At 35.0% G+C, this 25977-nt stretch overlaps 1 protein-coding gene across 1 annotated transcript; it reads left to right on the forward strand.

Moving 5' to 3' along the window:
• The first annotated feature begins 1632 nt into the window (after positions 1-1632).
• LOC131163365 (uncharacterized) lies at positions 1633-25913 on the forward strand. The gene is made up of 7 exons (XM_058119961.1): positions 1633-1793; positions 3625-3712; positions 16383-16747; positions 18457-18574; positions 22222-22609; positions 22701-22864; positions 25397-25913. The coding sequence occupies exons 1-7, from the start codon at positions 1633-1635 to the stop codon at positions 25688-25690; spliced, it is 1578 nt and encodes a 525-aa protein (XP_057975944.1). The 3' UTR covers positions 25691-25913.
• Positions 25914-25977: the final 64 nt, after the last annotated feature.

Raw genomic sequence — 25977 nt, forward strand, 5'->3', positions numbered from 1 at the left:
TATAATTATTTTATTTATAATTTATTATATAAAAATAAATATCTCATATACTGTAATATTATAACATAATTTTTTATTTTAACATAAAAAAATAATATAAGAATGTTTACTGATCTACTTTATTACACAAATAGTATTATAATGTTGTATGTATTATAATATATTATAATATTACATAAATTTAAAATGTAATATTATTATTTATATTGTATATAACATAATATTATATATATATATATATATATATTACACAAATCTAAAAAATAATAATATCATGATATCATTAAATATAAATATATAATAAAATTTTTAATATAAAACATTATAACCACAAGAGCGTCAAATACTTTTTCACACAGAAGGAGTTGAACATGAGGTAGAGAAGGTGGTTGAAACTGATCATGCACGATTAGCTATCACCCGAGGAAGGCTAACGTGGTAGATGATGCGTTGAGTCGGAAGTTAGAGCATGCGTAAGTATCTGCAGCAGTAGATCAGCATCATATGAGACGGGATCTAGAAAGTCTTGGCGTGGAGTTGGTGGATGGTAACCATCAGGCTTTCATTTCTAACTTGGTGATCCAGCTGACCTTATTTGAGAGGATTAAGGTCACACAGGCTAATGATGCGGAGTTAGTAGAGGTTATAGAGAAAGTGCAGTAAGGGTTGGTTGTAGACTTTAACATCTCCGAGGGAGGTGTATTGAGGTTCGGGATCAGGCTGTACATTCCAAACGAAGAGGTTATAAGAAGGACGTTCCTGGAGGAGGCGCATCTTTCTTTTTATATAGTACATCCGGGTAGTTCAAAAATGTATCGGGATTTGCGTGAATCTTTTTTGTGGAGTGGCATGAAACGAAAGATTGCTCGATTTGTGAAGCAATGTTTGACATGTCAATAGGTAAAGGCTAAACATCAGAAGTCGGCAGGATCGTTGCAACCATTAAGTATTCCGGAGTGGAAATGAGAGCACATCTCCATGGACTTTATCACCGGGTTGCCACCAGCACTACATGGGCAGAATGTCATCTCGATAATCGTGGATAAGATGACAAAATTTGCTCACTTTGTACCGATGAAGGTTAACTACTCTTTGAGTAGGCTAGCAGATTTGTACGTGCAGGAGGTAGTTAGAATGCATGGGGTACCGGTGTCCATTGTTTCAAATCTAGACCCGAGATTTACTTCTTGATTCTAGAAGAGTTTACAGGAAGCACGAGGGATGAAGCTTACTTTCAGTACAGCGTTCCACCCCCAAAATGATGGATAGTTAGAGAGAACGATACAGATCTTGGAGGATATGTTACGGGCTTGTGTATTAGATTTCGATGGTAGTTAGATTCAGTTTCTACCATTAGTGGAGTTTACCTATAACAACAGCTTCTAGGCTAATATTGGGATGGCACCATTCGAGGCATTGTATGGTCGATGGTGTCGGTCTCCTTTGTATTGGGATGAGGTCGGTGAACGGCAGATATTGGGTCCTGAACTCGTACAGCAAGCTTCTGAGAAGGTTGGTTTGATCAGGGATAAGATTAAATCAGCTCAGATTTGGCAGAAGAGTTACACAGATGTTCACCGTCGTGAGTTGGAATTCAGGGTTGGGGGTAAAATATTTCTGAGAATAGCTCCGATGAAATGGGTGATGAGATTTGGGAAGAAGGGCAAGCTAAACCCGAGGTATGTCAGACCATTTGAAGTACTAGAGCGAGTGGGTCCAGTAGCCTACAAGATTGCACTACCTCCAGAGCTCTTACGGATCCACGATGTGTTTCACGTTTCCATGTTGAAGAGGTATGTGTTGAATCTGTCACATGTTATTAGTTACGAGTCTTTAGAGATTGAGGATACTTTAGCGTATGAGGAGATACCCGTTCAGATTCTGGACCGTAAAGTTCAGAAGTCGCGTACCAAGGAGATACCGTTAGTGAAGGTACTGTGGCGGAATCACGTGGTTAAGGAAGCTTTTTAGGAGTTAGAAACGAAAATATGCCAGAAATGTCCGCAACTGTTCTAAGTAGTAGTTTTGACAGCAGGGTTGGTATGGGTATGTATGTATATATGTAATACTCTGTTATCGTAGTAGCATTGTGTGGTTAGTCTTTGGGAGAGTTTTGTAATATTGTGAGCTCCCGAGACAATGTATGTATGTAACCATGATATTCCTCCACCATAAGTGAGGGTATGTATGTATTTGGGACGAGACTGCTATGTGGGTGGCCGCTGTCTCTTTCTAGAGTCGAGTATGCATTTGGGTATGTAGTTGAGTTGGTAAAAGAGAGGTTACAAATTTCAAGGATGAAATTTTTGTAAGGAAGGGAGGTTGTAAAAACCCAACCCGAGATATGTAGATTGAATAATAACAAAAGGGTAAAAGGTAAATTTTACAGGCTTCATCGACGAAGCCATTGTTCTCGTTGACGAAGGCCCTCATACTCTTCGTCGCCGAAATTCAGAGCCTCATCGACAAAGAGATACTGAGCATGTTGTAAAATATCAGAATAAGATTCGTCGCCGAAGGAGCCGATTCGTCAACGAAATGTGTTGATGATTCATCGATGAAGGCGTTGTCTCGTTGACGAAGTTGGCCGGGTCAAAGGGGCTATAAATATCTGTTTCATTTGCTTCATGGCTAAGAAAGCTAAACTCTTTCTCTCTCTCTCTCTCTCTCTCTCTCTCTCTCTCTCTCTCTAGGACTCGAAACTTCTCTTTCTCTCTTTCTAGGATTTCAAGCTGTTGGTTGCCGGAATCAACGATCCGAAGTTACCACGTGGATCGAGGGGAGAAGCTCTACGTTTTTAATTGATCGGAATCTCGTTTCGAGGATTTTTGGGTTTTGACCCAAAATTGAGGTAAGGTTCGATTTCAATTTCGTTTCGGAATATGTGTAGTAGTAAGAATTGTAAGGGAGTATTGTTCTTGGTTGTTTAGGCTTTGGTGTCTCAGTTCATAGTTTTGGAGCCATAGAGTTTGTGTTTTGATATTCGGGAAAAGGTAAGGGGATTATGTTTATATCAGTTTATTTTTGAAATCGAGATCAGTAAACCTATAGTTTACAATCATATGTATGTTTTGACTACTTATTTAGGAAAATATATAAGGTGAAAATGCGAGATTTTCGAGAAACAGTTTTTGGGAAAATTTGGAGGTTTTGAGTATCATCTCTATTTTGTTAGAGAAATCGTATATTGTATTAAAACTATAGTATTGAGATGACCATAATCATATTTGTATTAAACTGTATTCTTGAATTGAAAAACGATATGATTTGTTGTATACTCCAATAAGTGTGGAATGAACTGTTGTATGTAAAATGTTTCAGGTTTTGTAAAAACAACTAGGGGCGGCTAATTACCGTACGCTGATGAATATAGGGACATGAGTTCCAAAATTGTTCCAAGTTTTGTAAATTAGCTAGGGGCGTCTAATTACCGTATGCTGAATCAGTTAGGGGCGGCTAATTACCGTATGCTAACGCCATGTCTCGGCTAATTACCGTGGGTTAGAGTGTCCGGCTCTATATTCGAGGGTGTGAAATATCGTATGTTCTTTTCGGATGGTCACCAATGGGTGTGCGCTATACCGTAGTGGCAACGATATCGCTGTGAGGCTTTGGTTATCGCAGGTTATCGGGCACTCGTATTAGCAACGTTATCGCCGTGAGGCTTAGGTTATCGCAGGGTAATTGGGTGCTTAGTGTAACAACACTGACCGTATGTTTATTATCGTATGTACTGGAACGGATTTGTGAAAAACATTGGAACTGTATTGAACTGTATCGTACTATATTATATTATGTTATGTTTTACGCGGAAATAACACTCGTATGTCACACACTAATATAACCTGCTTTCTTTCTTACTGAGAGGTGTCTCATCCTAAATATACAAATATTTTTCAAGTCCTTTGGGTAGCCGAAATTAGCGTCCTAGCATCCAGAAGCGGGGGTGTCGGTTAGTTGCGTTTAGTACCTGTGTAAGTACAAGTTTTGTAACCAAGTTGCCATTGTTGGGTTTTTTGGATACCTGGAGTATGTACTGTAATTTTGGGAACGTATATTCTAATTCTGTATAGACTCTGGTATGATATGATGTATATATAGAAAGAATATTTTTCGCTGCATATTTGATGAGTATGGATAGGTATGTAAATGTGTATAGGTGTAAAGACCCGAAAATTTAAAAGGATTAAAATAATTTAGAAAAAAAAATAATAAATAAAATAACAAATAAATAAATAAGAGGAATGATGTGGGAAAAAGAAAAAAAAATTAATTTAAAAAAATAAAAATTAAAGAAATTAAATTAAATTAAGATAAATTAAATAATTAAATAACTAGTTGTTAAATTAAATATTATTGCATTGGATTTAAAAAAATAATAATTAAAATAAGATATATATATATATATATATATATATGTATAAAGTAAAGAGGATAAGAAGAAGAAAGAAGAAGAAGAAGAAGTCTGCAGAACAGACACGCCCCCCCCCTCCTCTCTCTGAAATTTTATCTACGCAACGCCAGCCACTCCGTCTCCGTCTCTCTCATTCTCTTAATTTCTCGGCGAATTTGCAGCGGATCAGGAAACAGAAGGTGCGGTTGGATTCTTGGTTCTGTTACCGACATTTCTGCTAGAGCAGATTGGTCGTGCGAACGACTTAGGCACTACTCCTGGGGAAAGGTAATTTTTTCCCATTTTCTCAATTTTGCTTTAAATCTACTGTTAAATCGGAGAAAGGGTACCACCACATGGTCTTAGTCGTCGTCGTTGTCGTCATTTTGACGTAGGTAATTTTTCAATTAGGATTTTCTAGGCCCTACTCCAAAGCGAGAGTGGGATTTGGGAAATTTAGCAAATTAGTTAAATTTGCAGGTATAACTGTAAATTGAAAACTATGACCCTAGAAAATATTTAAATAGTATGTTATTTAGGAATAATTTAAATGAAATTAGGATTTTTGATTCAGGGCTCGGGTAAGCGCCGCAGGTGTAATTTTGGGCCCCGCAAACATAATTTAGAAAATTAAGTGGGAGTATTAAATATTAGTTTAAATGTTAATTTAAGGTGTGTGGAGCCTAAGGAAGGCTAGATGGGTAGTATTTTGGGGAAATTAATTAATTAATTTGGGAAATTTGGTAATTTGGCTATATTTAAAGGTATATTTATTTATTTAGAATTTATGGGCCTAGAAAATATTAAAATAATATTTTCGGAATTAATTATATGGAATTAGAATTTTTGATTCAGGATCTGGGTGAGCATCGCAGGTATTTTTTCGGAGTCCCTGTCGGTGCAGTTCGAGAAACAAAGTAAGGGAAAAATTTATATATTAAATCAGGTTTTTCATGAATTAAAAATGAACATGTGTTATTTATGTATATATGTTTCTTATGTGGGTTTAAAATGCCAGCCATGAAATTTATCTTTTCTGACCCTAGGATTGTCGATATAGTTATGTATGTGTGAACGTAAACGAACGAAAGTGAAAGGAATTTTCTAAGGAATTATGTAAGAAATTAAGTGTATTTTGAGCATGTAAATGTTAAATGTGGATTGGCTTATTTTATGAGAAATATGTATGAATTTTACTGCTAAATTGTGTGGCATGAGAATCTGTGCAAATTATATGTTAAATGTATAAGATGTAGGCTAAGTAAGTAAAACAATGAGAATAAAATATGATATGGACAGTGTTACCTGTGTATGTAAATGCAACCATATAAAGGTACAACAGCTGAAAGCCGGGTTAGCAAATCTAACTCATTTCTATGTGGACTAACTGATGACAACTAAAAAGAGCTGTGTTAGATTCTAACGCATTTCTATGTGGACTAACAAATGACGGCTAAAGAGCGGCTGTTATACAAAGGAATGAAATGAAAATGTTATGAAATGAAATAACAAGGAATGACAATGCAATTAAATGAAATGTGAAATGTGAATGATACAAATGGGAAAGAGTCACTTAAAGTGAAAGACAAGGAAATGTTAAGTTATGAACATGAAAGAATGTGAATGATTGAATAATGATGGAAAGAATGATGTATTATGATATTAGAAGTATTTATGTATGTAAAACATGTTACGTTTGGGCGGGACACACTCTTCGCCCGAGGTCTTGCTGAGTAAGGCGAGTGCACTAGTAGCTTCAGATGTGACAGTAGCTGCATAACGCACTAGGGCAGAGGGAACCTACTTGTATGGGCGGGTAGGATTCCCTATCCTTAGGGCCTTTGCCGGTAAACTATTGTTGAACTGTATAAGTACGAGATTAATCTACCACTTGAGGGCTTACTGAGTAAGGTGAGTGTTCTAATATGTTTTAATTGTGACCTTAGGGTTACCTAAGTATCAGAGCAGAGGGGTGCTACTTGTATGGGCGGGTAATCACCCCTATCCTTGGGTAATCTCGTGGGTTAAATATTTGCATGTGATTGTTTAGGTTCAGAAAACAATTTCAATGTTATATGATGATTTGCAAATGAAATAAAAATGATATTTATTTATCTCATGTTGGCCACACGGTATTTTAATATGTATGTTTCTTCCCTTACTGAGATATGTCTCACCCAAATATGATTATTTCTTTTTCAGGACATCCTCGAGGTCGAGCTTAGGGAGCTCGAGGGTATTTAGCATTTTTAGGAACTTAAAGAGAAAAGGTATATTTTCATAATACTTTGGGGAATGTAAATATTTATGTTTTAAGTTTTTATGTTTTAAGTCTGTTGAGAACGAAATGGTTGTGAAAATACTTAAATGCTTTTGGAGATGTATGTATATATGGAAATGCAGGTGTTGGATGAATATTTTGGATTATAGATAGAAATTAGTAAACTCTGGTATTGTGTTATATGGAGATTTTGTTTATGTTTTCCACTGCATATAATATGGATTATGGATTATCAAAATTTTACCATGTATAACGCGCCGGACCCGGGTTTAAGGGTTTGGGGCATTACAATAGGGTTTACGTGTACCCCACGGGGTTGGACCCTCATTTGGTATTGTATCATGCATGTTTTAATTGATACAGAGACATGTTAGGTTACTATATTCACATATGGGACCCATCTGCAGGTTCGGGGCTTGACACACATGCCCTCAACATATCCTCTAATGTCTGGATTGTCCTTTTTTACTGTCCATCTGTCTGAGGGTGAAACATTGTGCTGAAGGTAAGTTGAGTTCCCAAAGCTCTCCGCAAACTTTTCCAAATTTGGGAGGTGAACTGGGGGTCCCTGTCTAAAACAATGGACACTAGTATACCGTGCAGTCTTACTATCTCCTAAACATATAACTCTGTTAGTTGGTTCATGAAGTAGTTGATTCCAATAGGAACAAAATGGGCAGTCTTCATCAGATGGTCAATAACCACCCAGATGGTGTTCTGTCCATGAAGTGCTGATGATAATTCTGTGACGAAGTCCATGGAAATGTGTTCCCACTTCCACTCATGAATGGGAAGTGGTTGCAACGATCCTGCTGGCCTCTGATGTTCGATCTTCACCTGCTGACATGTCGGGCACTGTTTTTACAAATCGGGCAATCTCCCTCTTCATGTTATTCCACTGTAAAAATTCCCGCAGATCTCTGTACATCTTAGTACTCCCTGGATGCATTGCATAGAGAAAGCGATGTGCCTCTTCCAGAATTGTTCGTTTAATCTCCACGTCATTTGGTATGTAAGGACCCGAACCCAAGTGAGTTCCTACATATAAATTTTTTAGCGGACGCACATAAATCTAAATTATTTTTATTACTAGAGTACTAATTAGTTTTATTACAAATATATGTGTCAACTATTAACATGAAAATTTTTAAAATTCTAAAATACACAAACATATTCTAAATTGTATTATACTTAATTTTTATTCTACTCTGCTCTTTCTACTCCCGCCCATGCACTTACGCCAGATTTCAGGTAAACTCTTCAAAATCATCTGAAATATAAAATAATGATTGGGGTGAGACGACGCTCAGTAAGTAAATAAGATTATTATTAGTGTGTGGCCAAAATGAGCTTTTATAATATTATACTTTCATAAAATAATATTTAATACTATAACTTCAAAATTGCTTTTAAAATAAATGTAAATTTAAAATTTTCTACATAAACTTTTACCATCAACTACAACAGTAAAATTTTATAACCACATACTGTAATTATTAAATTAAACTTTTAACCTTAAAACTGTAACTATAATATTTAATTATATACATATATACTTATCCTTATATGTTTCCTTTAGATCATCATTTAACCACAAAAATTGTCATGTTCATATAAACATATATTTTTCCTTCAAATTATCAATAACTCTTTACACGTAATTAAATATGTATATACATATATTGTAAAAATCACCCTTAGACTTGTTAACCATAAGTCATGTTTCTATTAGACGTAAGTCATGTTTACCCCCATGACTGGGTTGTGCGGTCCGAAAACTGAACTTAACTGGCTGGCCAGTCAAACTAAATCAACATTCATTATCATTAAGTGAGATTTTCCCTATTAGGTCCTGGTCTGACCCATGTGTGCATTTAGGAGAAATCCACTGTCATATAAAACCGTTCTGTAAACAGTGTGGGTGCAGTCTGATCTGTTTAAACTTTAAACTGCAGTACCGAGCATTCGTAATTTTCTGTATCATCTGAGCCATATGGAGTTTTGAAAACATCTTATTATTGTAACGCCCCGAACCCTTAAACCCAGGTCTGGTGCGTTATACTTGATAAAATCCCTGATATTCCATAATTAAACCATACATACACAGCGAAAAACACAACTATGAACCTCAATCATACAAATAATACCAGAGTTTCCTAATTCTATCCATAAATCATAATATCCTTCAACATCTACATTTCCTTAATTACATATATCTCCAAAACATTTCAGTATGTTCACAAACATTATTTTCTCCACAGACTTGAAACATAAACATTCTCATTCCCCAAACATTATTAACATGTACCCTGTTTCTTTATAATTCTCAAAACTAAGTACCCTCGAGCTCCCTAAGACCGACCTCGAGGATGTCCTGAAAAAGAAACAATCATATTCAGATGAGACACATCTTAGTAAGGGAAGAAACGTACATATTAAAACAGCGTGTGGCCAACATGAGGTAAATAGATATCATTTTAATTACATTTTCAAATCATCACGTAACATTAAAATCATTTTTTGAACCTAAACAATCACATGCAAATATTTAACCCACGAGATTACCCAAGAATATGGGTGATTACCCGCCCATACAAGTAGCACCCCTTTGCCCCAATACTTAGGTAACCCTAAGGTTACAACTAAAGCATACCAGGGCACTCACCTTACTCAGTAAGCCCTCAAGTATTAGATTGATCTCGTACTTACACAGTTCAACAATAGCTTACTGGAAAAGGCCCAAAGGATAGGGAAATCTACCCACCCATACAAGTAGGTTCCCTCTGCCCTAGTACGTTATGCAGCAACTGCCACATCTAACGCTACTAGTGCACTCACCTTTCTCAGCAAGCCCTCAGGCGAAGAGTACACCCCGCCCAAATCAAAGTATATTCTACATAGATAAATGCTTCTAATATCATAATACATAATTCATTTTGTCTTTATTTAATCATATCATAATACATAATTCATTTTGTCTTTATTTAATCATACATATCCATTCATGTTCATAACTTAACATTACATTACATTTCACTTTAAGTGACTCTTTCCCATTTGCATCGTTCATGTTTCACATTTCATTTCATTGCATTGTGATTTCATTGCATGACATTTTCATTTCATTCCTTCATACTACAGCCGGTCTTTAGTCATCATCAGTTAGTCTACATAGAAATGCGCTAGAATCTGCTACAGTTAGTCCACATAGAAATGCGCTAGAATCTACTACAGTTAGTTCACATAGAAATGTGTTAGAATCTGCTACAGTTAGTCTACATAAAAATGCGCTAGAATCTGCTAACATGACTGTCTTTTAGCTGTTTTACATTTACATGGTTGCATTTAACATACACAAGCAGCATAATCCATATCATATTTTATTTATAAAGCATTACTTACTTAACCTACATCTCGTACATTTAACATATATTCGCACAGAATCTCATGACACACAGTTTAGCAGTAAAATTCATGTATATATATATATATATATATATATATATATATATATATATTCCTATAAAATATGTCAAACCACATTTAACATTTATATGCTGAAAATATATTTCATTTCTTACATTAATTCCTCAGAAACTACTTTTCACTTTCATCAGTTCATTTCCACATGTACATAACTAAATAAATGGTCCTAGGCTCAGAAATCATAGTTTTACATGATTGACATTTTAATAATTCACACCAAAACATATATATTATAACATTGTTTATTATCTTTAATTTCATAAAATCTATTTTAATATATGATTTTCCCTTACCTGAATTCTCGAACTACACCGACAGAAATCCCACACAGATGCCTGCGGCGCTCACTCGGACCCTGATTCAAAAACTTTAATTCCATTAAATTATTTCTAAATAAAATACTATTTAAATATTTCCTAGGGTCATAATTTCTAAATTAATAGTTATACCCGCAAATATAACCAATTTGCCAAATTTCTCAAATCTCGCTCTTGCTTTGGAGTGGGGTTTAGAAAACCTCGATTGAAAATTTACCCACATCAAAATGATGACAATTGTGAATAGGACCACGTGGTGGTACCTGATTGTCGATTTAACAGCATATTTAAAAAGAAATTGAAAAAATAGAGAAAAGTTACATTTCCCCAAGAGTAGTACTTAAGTCGTTCCCATGACAAATCTGCTCTAATAGAAATATCGGTGGCGGAGTTAGGAATCCAACGGCACCTTCCATTTCCCGATCCGCCGTTTCCATTTCCCGATCCGCCGCAAGCTCGTCGAGAAATTGAGAGAGAGACGGAGACAGAGAGGCAACTGGTGTAGGAGTTCTCACAGGGGGGTGTGAGTGCATAAGCAAATCCATCTCCTGAAGCTTAGAAGCTTCAGGAGAGTTGTCCTTTATATATATATATATATATATATATATAAATTATATATTATAATAATATATTATATTATATTAATATATATATATTAATATGTTATGTTATATAATTTAATTAATGATTATCATTATTTAATTAATTATTAATTTAGTTAATTATTTAATTCAATTTGATTTAATTTTAATTTTGTTTTATTATTTATTTATTTATTTTATTTTTTATTTTTTCTTGGATTACTACAATTATATAATTTATACAATTAAAAATAATATCATAAAAATCTCATTTTTACTAATATTTTTATGAAATACGCAACATAAAAATAAACTCATGTCATCTTAGTCATGTTTTCGTAAAATATGCAACGTAGAAATTAACTCATGCCACACGTTTTTCGTGTTAAATATATTTTCTTGAATATAAATTAATGTTGTAAAACACCTAAGGGGTTTAGAACATTTCTTAACTCAAAAATAAACGCAAGTATATTAAAGATAAAATTGGTATAATTAAATAAGCGTAAAAAAAAAGTCGGGAAAATTTTATGAAAATAACTAACATAATCAAATTTACTTACAAATAAACTCGAGTATAAATTTTAAATAAAATCTAACACAATTAAATTTACTTACCTCTTACTTAACTTGTGATATAATCACAACGAATATCTCTAAAAAAAATGAGATCGGAAAGAGTGAGTAAGTGAGAATTTTAATTATAAAAAAATTCTTCCTCCACCACTAATTTTTTCACCCATTAATCATTCTCTTCCTTTAAAATTTTTTTGTGAAAAATGAAGGTTGAGAGGTTCTTATTTATAGGAAAATTTTGAGGAAGAAAATGAAATTTGTAAAAGTGTGGAAAGATGAGTAAAATTATAATTTTTTTAAAATAAAGAAATGGGCATGGGATGGGAGGTATGAGATGGGGATGGGGGTACATGTGAGTAAAATGAGAGTGCTTGCCGACACTCCCATTTAATTAATTTTTAATTAATTTACTTAATTAATTAATTTTTTAAAATCATTATGATTATCGTTGTTATTATTTTAAGTTATGTTTTAGTGTGTATATATATATAAAAGAATTAAGTTCGAATTTAAAAAACTCATACGGGCCCCACATGATCTTGTGGACCCCGCATAATTTCGAGACCCAAGTGGGTCCTACGTAACTCCAATAGTCCTCACACGATTTTATGGGTCCTATACAACTTTTATACTCATGTGGACCCCACACAACTTTGGGACTCATGTGAGCCCCACATGGTCTTGTGGGTCAGCATAGGATACCTATATTATTATTATTTTATCATATATTTTTACAAATTATGTCAGTCAAAACATTATTTTATGTATATGTACTTATTTACGTGTATAAATAGTGTCTACCCTGTTTATTCTATGAAATTTCATTTTGATCAAGCCAACCGCTAAGACAAGGTCTTTCTTAGGCATCAAATATGAAAACAAGGATTTTAATAGAGAAACGCATTCGTATTGATATTAACTTAATGATCATTATTATTATTATTATTATTATTATTATTATTATTATTATTATTATTATGGTTTAATCATATATACATTTTCGGGGTCATTACATGATTCACATATCCTGGTGTGAAATTTCACTACCCCATCATCTAAGACATTAAAATCTATCCCCAACCCACTCTGTACTTTATCTATCATCACCAGCTCTACATCTTTCATCTGAGCTACCCTGATCCTCTCTAGTAAGGTCGGCTAAATTACTAGGCTAGCGATGAATGCCTGTTGATTTCCTTCCACTATTTCCATACTGAGCTATTCTAGGTCCATCCTGATCTGCCGCTGAACTACCATTGTTGATACTGACGTATTCACTGACTTCCGACTCAGTGCATCAACTACCACATTAGCTTTTCCTAAGTGGTAATTGATGGTACAATCATAGTCTTTTATTAGCTCTAACCACCTTCTCTGTCTTATATTTAGTTTTTTTTCGTGTGAAGAAGTATTTTAGGCTCTTGTGGTCGGTGAAGATCTCACATCTTTTACCATACAGTTAGGTTTATAAATATTATTTTTGGTAGTTAAGGACCAATCCTTGGTGAGCCTACGAATAACAAATGAATGATGATTTAACATGTGTTGTTAAAGTAATGATGTTTCAGGAATACTTAAAAGACAAAGTTCAAAAGAAAGTATAGTAATGAAAGTTTAAGATCACTAAGGCCTCAAAAGCCACATTCATATTTGAAGTGATCCAAAGGAAGCTCAAGCAACACCAAAATGAGTAAAGTATGTGGAAATCTAAAAGCTGACTCAAAGATTAAGTCAAAGGGGATTCAAAGCAAAAATACCATGGAAGACTTCAAGCTTAAAGTGTTTTAAGGCTTTAATACAAATAATGTAAGTACTTCATATTGAAATATCACGTGGATATATATTGAAGCTCTTTAGGGGTCATTGTGGACTTAGAGACTTTATTTTATAAAATCTCGAATAAAATTTTTATAAATCAAAGTAAGAGAGTAAAGAATTTTTGAAAACTAAAACTGAAAAACCATAATTTTAACTGCCCAGACAACTGAAGTTTATCTTCAGTCTACTGAAGAATTTCCTCAGAAGACTGAAGATTAAGTTTAGTCTACTGAAGAATTTCTTGACGAAATCCTGAAGAGGCAGTATAGCCTCAGAAGACTAAACCTTGATACCCCAGTCGACTAACCCTATTTTTAGTAAAAATTTCAGTGTTTTAAAGAATTTCAGAAGATTGAACCTGATACCTCAGTCTACTGAACACTGTTAACAATTATAATTTTTAAATGTTTTAAAATTCAAACTAAGGTTTCTTGTGCCCCAAATTTTATAGAAACTTGGGAAATACTACAAGTAATCTTAGGCAACACAAAAATACCTTTATGAAGCCTATAAATACATGTTTTAGCAAATTAAACTATACTAAGAAATTGAAAATCTGTTCAAAAGTTGAAAACTCTCTTACTCTCTTAAAGATCTCTCTTTCTCACTCTATGCAAAACTAAATTGATGTGAAAATCTGAAGTGCTGATCATCTTTTTTTGAGTTCTAGACTACTAAATCGCCGATTCTCATCTAGAGAAGGAATTTGGTGAAATCACTCTTGAGCTTCAATCTTATTTCTTTTAATATTTAATATTGAAGTATATAATGCTTTTAATTGTACTAATCTACTCTTTTGAGAGTGTCATTGTACACAGGAATTGTTTATTGTCTCTTGTAGTTGTTGACGATTTAAGAATTGTTTGGATCATTGGACCAAGCATGGGGTATCACTTGAAGAGGGGGCTCTACCCTTAAGGAGGGATTTGTAAAGGTTTGCTCCGCCTGGAAAAGAGTGCTATGGTGGAATCCTTAGGTGGTATTGGCCTAAGGCGATGACATAGGTTGGGGATAAGCCGAACCTCGTAAAAATCTCAGTCTCACTCTTACCCTTCTTTTTACTTTCAGCATATATATACATTATGTTATATGTTTACACAGTGCAAGTTGTTGAAAATAAAAAATTGAGATTAAGAAGACTTTTAACTTAAGAAAGTACGTTTGATTAAACTTTTGCAGAAACCCAAAAAGGAGTACGTTGTTTTAATTATTTGTGAAAATCTTAATTGAGAGAGTGCAAACAATTTCATTCACTACAGGCTTGAAACAAACATATATACACAGGGTTACAAACAAATACCTTAAGTTTTTGCAAAAGTTGAAAATTGCTAAAGAGCTGCATATCATATCTTGATTGGGTATTTTGTGGTCTGGTTATTTGATTGATTGATTATTGATTTGTGGACTGATTAAATAACTTAGCTTTTGCTGTGTATTTGATAAATTAACAAGAGATTGAAGATTCTTGAAAAAGAATTAAAAGGAAATTTTAATAACCCAATTAACCCCCCTTTTGGGGCTACACCTTGACTTTTACAACAACTATCAGGCTAGTATTGGGATGACACCGTACGAAGTGTTGTATGGTCGGAGGTGCCGATCTCTGTTATAGTGGGATGAGATTAGTGAAAGTTAGATTTTAGGGCCAGAGATTGTGCAGCATACTTTTGAAAAAATCAGACTCATTTGAGAAAGACACACATGCATAATCATTAAATAAATAATATCAGGCAAACATTGCTTACAAAGATTCTCATTAACATGGAATAACTAAAATTATTAATAAATACTAAAACCGATTACATAAAGCATGTTTTTCAGTATAAATCTCTAACAATCAGCTCTTTGATGTATCTAGCAAATTGTAAAAGACCCGAGATTACATTTGTTATAAATCTACTAGTAATATATGACTCTGTTCCTACTCGACAACGTTGGAATGAAATTAAACACATTCAATGCTATTTGAGAATAAAGCAGACGATTACAACAATATCTTCCAATCATACTGAAATAATAACTATCCATGAAACTAGTAGAGAATACGTGTGGCTCAAATCAATGATCTTTTATATTCAAGAAAATTGTGATATTCAATCAATTAAGGATATTCCAATAGTTTTATATGAAGACAATACTGCATGTATGACTCAATTGAGAGGAAGATACATAGAGGGTGATAGAACAAAACATATCTCTCCAAAATTCTTCTATACACATGAACTTCAGAAGAATGATGATATAGATGTTCAGCAGATCCAATCAAGAGATAATCTAGCGGATTTGTTCACCAAAACTTTACCTACTATAACATTTAAGAAATTGATTAATCTTATTAGAATGAGACATCTTAAAAATATTAACGGAAGGAGTTAATATATGGGGTGACATTTAAGGAGGAGTGTTATGAAATATAGGTGGATGTCCCATGTGTCAACTATGAACCTGTCCCATATATTTGTACTAATTCATGTCCCATGTAAACCTACTCTATATGTTTATATTAATAAAGTGTATTTCACCCCATCATCCACCCTTTAGATTTTTCCCCAATAAATGCTTAACTCTCCATATTGCCCTTTCTCATTTGAGACACACATTTGATACTTCCATGTAAGTAGACATATAGTGAGGATAAGAGAAGATGAGAGATTAAGTGAAGAAGGGATAAAAAGAAGATAAAGATATCTTGTATAAGGTCAGTTCCATATCATATTATAATTTCTTTCAAAATAGTGAAATTTTAATCTCATCCGCCCGTAAAATTGGTATAATTTGAACCACGTAAAATATTGGTCTTGTCTTCATTTATTTTTTTGCTCATCTCTATTTATTTTAATCAATTTATAACAAAAAATATAATTTCAATTTTAAGTTTTAACTAGCAAACACAAAAAATATGTATATGTTTATTTAAAATATGTGTCAAGATTCTAATCTCAAAGCCAGCTGCAGCCAACAGTGGCAGGGAGTACGAGAGGGTGAGAGGGTCGCGGAGAGAGGGGATACTGCAGAGGGTCGCTGCAGAGAGACGACAGCTCCGAAGCGTTCGTCGAAGGGAAAAAAAATACGTAGAAGGAGTCGTCGGAGGAAGATTAGAGTTTGGAAGGGAACGTCGACTCGTCGGAGAGAGTCGAGAAGCTTGGAGGAATCGTTGGAAGCAGCTGTCGAGTCGTCGGAGAGAGAGGAGCTGCTGGAGGAATCGTCGAAGAGAGAGCAGAGGCTATCGTCGGGGAGAAGACTCGCTGGAGGCTTCGTCGAGGGAGCAGAACAGAGGAAGCTTCGTGGGAGAGAGGTAGGGTGGGGCTTTCGACGCATTCTTGGTTCTGCCCTGTTTATTTTAGGTTATAAACCAAGAATCCCGAAAGGCGTACGCTTGGCATTTGAGGCGTAAAAAGGCGAGACTTCTCCCCTGAGGCTTACGCCTTTTAGGACTTACGCATTTCCACTAACGCCTCAGGGCGTTTTAGGCCCAAAACGCCTCAAGAACGCCTTTTAAAACACACTAGAATCTGTTCAAATACACACAAATCCAAGTCTAAATACACACAAATCTAAATCCAAGCCCCAAATTCTATGCTCCCAAACTCAGGGTTAAGCATTTGGGCTATTTGCTATTCGATTGAAATTTAGATGAAAGTTGGGGACTTGCAGACAGATGGCATAGTGAAGACAATGGTCCACACGGAGAAACCTCTTAGTTGTGTAACTTCTATAATAATATAGGCCCCGTGAGCTTGAAAAACATTAAAGGAAAGGAAATTAAATATGAAGGAATTCATTTTTTCTTGTTTAGTGAAAGAAAAATAACGTAGAGTTATGTAACTTCTATACTAATATAGGCCCCGTGAGCTTGAAAAACATTAAAGAAAGGAAATTAAATATGAAGGAGTTCATTTTTTCTTGTTTAGTGAAAGAAAAATAACATATAGAGTTAATCAGTGGGCAACTTTTTTATTGTATGACATTAACCTTTTTTTTTTCTTCTAAATTTTAATCACATTTGACCCAATTTTCATTCTTAATGGTGTTTGATATAGAGAGAAAAATTGATTTTCTTTTTATATTATTTTCATTTCTTTTCTCTTACAAAATTCATTATCTGAGTTAAAATACAAGAGGTGAATGAACTTATTAGCAATATTTAAAATGAGGTTCATTGTATGTGTTGTTCAGGCTAAATGTGGATTAGAATCAAACTTGGAATTATGGATTATGAAGAGAAGCTTTTGATTAGAATATAGAAGGTGAGATAAGTATAAATAAGACTAAATTCATGAATTGCAATTTTAGTCATTTTAGGAGAAATATTGGAGAAAATATTAAGCTTGATGGTCAAGAAATTCTTGTTATTAGTAATTTTAGATATCTTGGATCTAATATGCAAACTCAAGGAGAAATTGAAAAAGATGTAATGCATAAGGTTAAAACAAGTTGGGTAAAATGGCATGCTTTGTGCGTGTTATGTGATCATAGAGTGCTGAATTGAAAAGTCTATAGGATGGCTATGAGACTGGCTAATCAGCTATGTTATATGATTCAGAATGTTGGGAAACTATAAGGAGCAGCATATCCAAAAGTAGAAGTTGAGGTGAGAGGTAAGGTGAATGAGTGAGATAACTCTAAAAATAAATTAAGAAATGAACATATTCATGGTAAGTTAGGCACAAAGATGGGGGGAGGCTGGTGAAGATGGTTTCAGCATTTGCAACTTAGGCCAAATAATGTGCTAAAAAGAGTGAGTGAGTTCATGTTAGTAGTGGTAGGAGGGGGAGGGGTAGACTTAGAATAACTTGGACCAAGATAGTAAGGATTTTACAATTCTCCAACTTTTGAAGGATATCACCTCAGAATGATAGAAGAGGATTCATGTAGGCACAGAAGCCAACCCCACCTTCAAGATAGTAAGGATTTTTTGGCAGGGTAAGGGAACCTTGAGTTGTCTAGCATTTTTAATCCAGAAAACACTGCAATCGCTATCTCATTTTTTTCCCTCTGTTTCAGTTACTCTATGGAAGCCCAATACTGTGTTAAAGTGCAAATTTATCTGGTAGTTGGAGTCCAGTTGATACTCGTTGCTGGATTCGGCTCTTGCAAGCATAATTCTCCATTTTCGAGTGAGGTTAGTTGGCTAGAACAGTAGTTTTGTGCATTCACTTTTATTGAATTAAGTTTTTCATGAATGTTTGACGGTAAAGGGTTGGCAGTTGCTATGTTTTCCTCATTGATCGTATTTATTTTTCTTTGCCCATCTGTCTTGGAGTTACATGAATTCTGCTCTGCATCCTGTAAGACATACCACATGTGCTTTGAGCCTTTGAGTTGGCTCATGCCCCGCCTACTTTGTTAGTTGCATACTTGCATGGTTATGTCCTTGCTCAAAGGCAGTGACTCCCCATCATGCGAATGTGTTAGTTGCTTTCTTTTGAGAGCATGTATTTCACTGTTCATATATACTATGAGAAATCAATACGAGATATTTACTTTGTTTATTCTTTTTTTCCCCTCTATTCCGTTTGTGTCTGTCCCTGTGTGCATCCCCTCATGTGCAAGTGTTGGGCTTTTGGAGATGCAATCAAACCAAAGCAAGTGGACATAGTGATGACTCAAACTTAGCTTGACTTAAGAACTCACGTCTTGGAAATCAACCTGAGCTTGGTCGAATTTCTTTTTATACCCAATACTCAACTTGATAAAATACTAAACAAACTTGATATTGATTCAAATCATTCAATTCATGATCGAGTTAAAGTCAAACTTGAGTTTGAGTACAAATTACGTGCTATTTATGTAATTTTAATGGAATAAGATACTATATTCTCTTTATATATATTTGTACTGCATAAAATATATTGAAAAGTTAACTGCTTGATTAGGCTCATAAGTTGCTCTAGTGATGGATTAGAAGTCTTTGAGCTACTTGAACTCAATACAGGCCAAGTCAAGCAGGAGTAGAGGTATTAGCTCTTCTGCAACTGTAGCTTTGGCCATAATTGTATGACTGTATGAGTTGGGTGGAGATTGCTTTCATAAACTGTAGGGTTTTATGTGAGTCAAGCCAAGTCTTGAGCATTTCAGGCTTTTCTTAAGCTCTCACTCAACTTGAAGCCAGATTGATTTGAGGTTTTGGGCCGGGTTTGGCTTAACTTGTTATCACAGCATTTAAGAATGTTGAAAGGAAAGTTTCTGGTGCAGAATAAATAACCTTGCTCCCCAGTAAGAATAAAGAAGAATAAGAATAAAAACACAAGAAACAACCATTAAAGTTGACTTTTAAAAAAAATAAAAATAAAACATGGTTGACTGAACTTCAAGGGTACCTTAAATCAGTCTTCCCTATGGTTCTAAAACCCGGGCCAGTAGCCAACCCGGTACAGTCAGTGGGTTGGTCGGACTGGTCAAACCGGCATGTCACAGCGGTGGTCAAACCAATGATGTCAGCATATATATATATATATATGATAATATTTAAAACAATAAAAGACAATATTACAAATATGTGGCCAGATAAATAATAACCTGCAAACTAATTATAATAGAAAGATCATTACTAGAAATAATTTAGGTGAAATATATAAATATATGAATATTCTTAAAATTTATTAATTACCATGTCATATTTAAGAGTTAAAAAAAAATTTCAAAAGCAGAGAGAAGAGTTTTGTCTTATTAAAAAAATGTAGTATTTAAGTTGGTCATGTGTAAAAGTTAATAGGCTTGCATGTATGTAAAGTAACTTGGTTATATATATAATTCGTTGAGAAGAATTCTACAGGCAAACCGCTGTCTCAGTGGCAGCACTTAATCCTCCTGGAGGTGGTCCTGGGTTCTAAACCCAGCATAGGCTGTGACTCTGGTTCCCCCCTCCCCCCCTTAACGTAAATGGGTCAACACACTCAGTTCACTGGGTTGGGCCCAGTCAACCGGGTCTGTCCAGGTTGACTTCGTCACATTTCTGTGACACCACCCGAATCGGGAAAGTGATTGGTTCTCGTCCAATTCGCTCGGACTAGCCGGTCTGGTCTGGTTTTTAAAACTGTGGTATCCCCACACAGGGTTGCCTTTTTGCAGAGCCTTATACTGTTCAAGCATGGCTTGTTAAGGAACCAAACTTGATGATTATGCTTGAAAAACATGCTGTAGCCTCTTGATTCCTAGTAAATGAGCAATCCTAGACCTTAAAAATTATTATCCATAATGAAATTTATCTCCTTTGGCAATTTCTTGCCAATCAGTCTTCATCTTTGCTATCAAAACCTTTTGATTAACAACAGTTCCACACTTCTATACTCTTTTCTCGTGAACTTATTGTCTAGTACCCGAAGGAAAAAGATTTAGTATTTAATGTCCTTTTTTATAATCCCATCAAGTATGAGATGCTTTTGGAGAATAACATACAAATATACAATGGGGGATTTTTCTTAATTATGCTTGTTAAGTTCGCATATAATGTGTAAAAGGATTGGGTTTAATCTTTTAACCGTATTGTGATTGGGAAATCACTTATCTCAACTCTGAATCATTCTTATAATAGTTTGATCATAAATGTCAGCGGCTCTTCTAGTAATTCATCTTTAACTCCAGTTATCAGCGTTGGCTGCATTACCAATAAATATTTGAATTTTAATAATTTTTTTTTGAGTTTCATTTTAAATTTATCATTGCATTTTAAGCTTCAATTTTAGCATATCTACACGTCAGACGTCTCCTTGTCCCTAAAGTTTTGTTTGGATATTTAAGTCCATGTTTCAATATTTTTGTTCAATTGCTGATTATTACTTGAAGTGACAGCCAACAAACATCAATTTAGCTGATTAGCTCATCACATTGTTATCTTTTCACTTTTTGATTCAATTAGGGCTTTCTCTTGCTTTTGGGGAGCAAATTAGGCCTCACAGTCATATGTTTGAATTGTTGTTTTGAGTATTATATTTTCTCCTTTATGAAAAATCTAAGCCACCTCTTTCGGAAAAAGAAAAATAAAATCTTGCCACTTAGAACTGTCCTTTCTTAGAAATCAATTTGATTTGCTTCTCAAAAATGGCGAGACTAGGGCCCTTAACACCCAAATTGTTAGAACTTAAAATGATATCATGCCACATAAATATGGAAAACTAATGGCACAGACCGCACAACACTGGTTATGATCCAGGAATCACAAATGATTTGGTTTTTATATAACAGTGTAATTTAATGGAATGGATCTTTATAATTTTACATTATTCGCCATAAAATTTTTCATTATATTCTACTTCGAATCCATTTGATTATGATGTCCCAAACATGAGGAAAGTTTGTTACTAGTCAAATTTTTTTCGTCTGATAAACGATAATTTTGTATCTATTGCACATGCTTTTAGAATATTCTCTCACTTTAATGATGGGGGCAGCCCAGCAACATTTTTTCTGATAATGGACAGTTTGGTTAAAAAAAGATATGTCTTCTGTTTATCTAGTATGGATACTTTCTTACTTTAATGTGTGCTTGGAACAATGTTTTAGTAACATATAATTTAAATTACACTAAAAGATGGGGCAGTTGCAAGAGCAATATTCTTTTGATGTGGTGAATGGACACGGCACAGTACTTCAGAAACTTCAGGTGTGTATGGTGCAAAAAAAATAAACACGCACACAGACACACATTCTTTTTTTCTTTTCCTGGCATTGAGAAAATTGAAGCATTATCTTGGGATTACTGTTCCTTCAGCCTGCACTTCTGATCTATCAACTCTTAAGCTTATAATACCTCTCTATTTTAATTTTCAGGTAGGTGGGCCAAATTCAAATTTTGGTTCCAACGACCCCAATTTCAGAGCTTTGCCTTATTTTGAGAAATATATTATGAAATCTTATTTTGAGAAACATGATAGCCTGCTTGATTCAGATATCCAAGATTTCATGTCCCATGAACTTCCTCTTGGCTCATGTGATGTGCCAGAAAATCTGAGTCATCTGCTAGGACTGTCAATCCTGGAACGCTATCTGGTTGGTGAAGGTTCTCATCGTCGGCTATTTTCATCTGTCAAAATAAACGTCCAGCAAGATTCCATATATGATCTTCCTGCACACTTTTGCAAGGTCTTAATCATTGAAAGGTTGCCCTTGGGAGTGTTTGCAGATCCATTTGAGCTACAACATCTTCTTCAGTGTGGTGGTAAGCTACATATTCTTGAAGAAAGACAAATAGATGACACAATGTTTGAATCACTGCTTCAGTCATCTCAAAGCATAAATTTTTTTTGCAGTGTTTACGGATGCAGCTGTTTTTGGGGACACAAATTTGGAATTACCTTCATTTCTTTCTAATCGATCTCTTGTTGAGATTCACTTGGACATTGGTGCCAATATTTTAAAAAGACAGAACAGATTTAAATTTGACATAGAGCTTCCATTACATGCACGGTATCCGGTAAGTGAAAAGGTTATCCTTAAGAAGAGAAATGAGGGGAAATAGGTTACAATTCCTGGAAATTCTGATTATTATTTTAATGAGTTAAAGAGTCGATCTGCTAATGCTACTTAGGACATACTTAGTTTTTCAGTTTGGTGTGTTTCATAATCACATATGAAGTTGATCTGCTCATGGTACATGGGTGAATTGTTCTACTGCTGTTTGTCCTCGAAATATCCTTCTCACCTAGCCAGAGAAAGGAAAGGAGAACCGCATTCTTCTTACTTTGATTCATAACCTTTTATTTTCAATTCTGCTTTGGTATAACCAATGCCAGCTAGGACAAGTGTGATGTGATCTTGTAACATATACCTTAAATCTTAAACCTTTTGGACTCTTATGAGGAGACAAACGAAGCATAAAAATTACCCACCTCAGATCCCATTGGAACTCTCCTCCCCTCCTGCCTTAGTTCATATCATGCTTGAGCCGTCCTTTCTATTATTTGTTAGTTTTTAAAAATTTATCCTTTGTTTGTGTTTATGCTTGCTTTGCTTTGCTTTTGGTGCCTCACAAAGGCCTCTAAAGTAGTGAAGATATGTTGGCTTGAGTATTCATTAGTCATAAAACGTAATACTAAACCCAAAAATTTGCTTTGTATTCATTTTTACTTGAGTATAACTAGGATCGCACTCAGGGGTCAGGGCACAGTTGCTTGCTACAATTCCACTTTGTCTTGTAAAGAACTAGAACTTCCCACAGTTATGGGACCTGTCTGTAGAATCTATGGTTATCCTTGCTCCCTGAGCTGCCAGATCCTCACTTTGGGGCATTGAGGTAGCCTTAGCTACTTGTATTAAGGTAGGACAAGGCTTTTATATTTGTCTTATATCATGAATAGAAGCTTTAGGGAGCAATTAGAACGTAGTATTGAGGAGTTTAAGAGCAGAATCCTACCTGGCAGGATTTGAACCTGCAAGCAGAAAAGCAGTTAGTTACCCACCAAACTCACCTTCTTCACCAATTTCTTATTCTGCGAAGTTTCTTTTTCTGCACTTTTTTCCCTTGCATCTGTCAAGACTTCCAAGCCAACCAATTCTGACTTGAGTTATGCTTCCTGTTCCTCGTCCTCAACTTGTACTATCCTAGACTTTCACCAGTCCTCTCGCAAAGGTCTAAGACAAGACTCAACACAGGAACAAAGCAGGTACTCTGCGCTCAAGCGCATCATTTTAGGTCTCAATCTTAGCAGTGGTGATTTTTCAGCTGGGCTGCCGAGGATTCTAAGCCCAATAAAAGATGTTTTGCTTCTTGCTTGATGTGCATCTCAACTTTTAAAACCCAGGTAAACTGTTAAGCATGTAGCTAAATGGCATGTTGAAAGCCAGACATAATCAAGTTCTCCTAGGGAAGTGCAAGGCAATTTTGTACTGAAACATACGAGCAAGGGACAGTCCCTCCATGCAGGTTTCAGTACTGTCCAATCAACTGTTGTCATGTTGGCAAAAAGTTAGCCAGTGGGGCCCACTTAGCCTTGAGAACGAAGTGAATTCACGGTTAATCCAGTCAACAAATGGAATTGCTTGTTGATGTATAGCTGATTTGGCAACGTGGGATTAGATAGTATCAAATCCTATGTGAAGGGACTATCCCATGCAAGTATTTCTCAATTTACTTGCTTTTGCATCCTATTAGTTTGCTAGCATTTTTATTATTTTTAGTGCATCTATTAGTGTGTCAGGCGTGTTGTGTGATCGTAAAGTACCCTTAAAATTAGAAGGAAAGTTCTATGAAACAGCTATAAGGCCAGTTATGCTTTGTAGTTCAGATGGTTGCAACTAAGAAACAACGTGTATAAAAAGTTAAAGTTGTCGACATGCGAATGTTAAGGTGGATGAGTGGTATAATATTAAAAGATAAATTTAAGGAATGTGCATTTACGCAATAATGTAGCCATAGCACTGACAGAAGACAAGACAAGGGAGGAGCAGCTAAGATGGTTTGGGCATTTTAAACACATACCTAGTAATGCACCTGTGAAAAGGAGTGAGTTATTGTTTCTGGCATGAAAAAGGGGTAGGGGTAGGCTTAAAATAATTTGGAATAAATTAGTGAGGAAAAATTTAATAGCTCTTAATCTAGTGGAGGAAAATGGTCTCAATCGATTGAATTGACAGAAAAGGATTCATGTAGCCGACCTCATTTAGTGGGAGTTAAGGCTTGTTGTTGTTGTTGTTGTGCACCTATTATTTATCATAGTTATAGTCCCAAAGACAGCAGTTCCAACCAAGTCCCAAAGCAGCTCTTATTAAAAAAAAAAAGTGTAATTCCTTGGTATTGGATGATAGCTGGTTTGCCTTTATTGCCCGCAAAAAGAGTTCAAATTTGGCTTGATCATATTCAAGTTTTATTTTATTTATTTATTTTTTTAAAATAATTTTTTACTGAATCTTCATTTTGAACATGGGAAAGTCTGTTAATGTATTTCAATAGCAACCAAACTGCTGCAATGTTTGCTTGTGGGACACTAAAACTTGCCTCTTTTTGCAGCCCCTAGATGAAAGTGGCTACTCAAGAGTTGAATTTAGTGCACCCAATGTGTTAATGCGCTGCAGCATAGAAGGAAAGTCGCATAATCAGAGCTGTTTACTGATGTTAAGAGATGACAGAGTCGAATCCAGAAGTAGGCCGGTTGTGTGGGAAATACCCTCTGGAATCAATGCACATGCAGGAATCACATCTCTTGTTACTTTTGCTTCAGCCTTGTTATCAGCTGTTTTAATTATCCTGACATCCATTCATTATTCAGATGCCAAACTGGGCAGAAACTTGAAAGAGTCTTGATGAACACTCCCCTCCATGTCTCCTGGAATCCGGACAAAAATATTGACGATGACCAGCATGATGATGAAGTGTTTTTGTTTTTTTTTCCCCTTTGTATTCTTCTAATTTGTTCTATTCTTTATTAGGGCAGGTGAATATGATTTTAACATCCCTAAATTTAGAACATCAATTGTCATAACTTTTGGCCTCGTCTCATTTAAGCAGAAAATTTATTTGTTCTTTCCTTGTTCGTGTCCTTCCGTGCATGGAACTTGCTCAGCCAAGAAAAAATGACAGTAGAAAATTTA

Source organism: Malania oleifera, chromosome 9 (genome assembly GCF_029873635.1).
Source record: "Malania oleifera isolate guangnan ecotype guangnan chromosome 9, ASM2987363v1, whole genome shotgun sequence".
Classification (NCBI taxonomy): Eukaryota; Viridiplantae; Streptophyta; class Magnoliopsida; order Santalales; family Ximeniaceae; genus Malania; species Malania oleifera.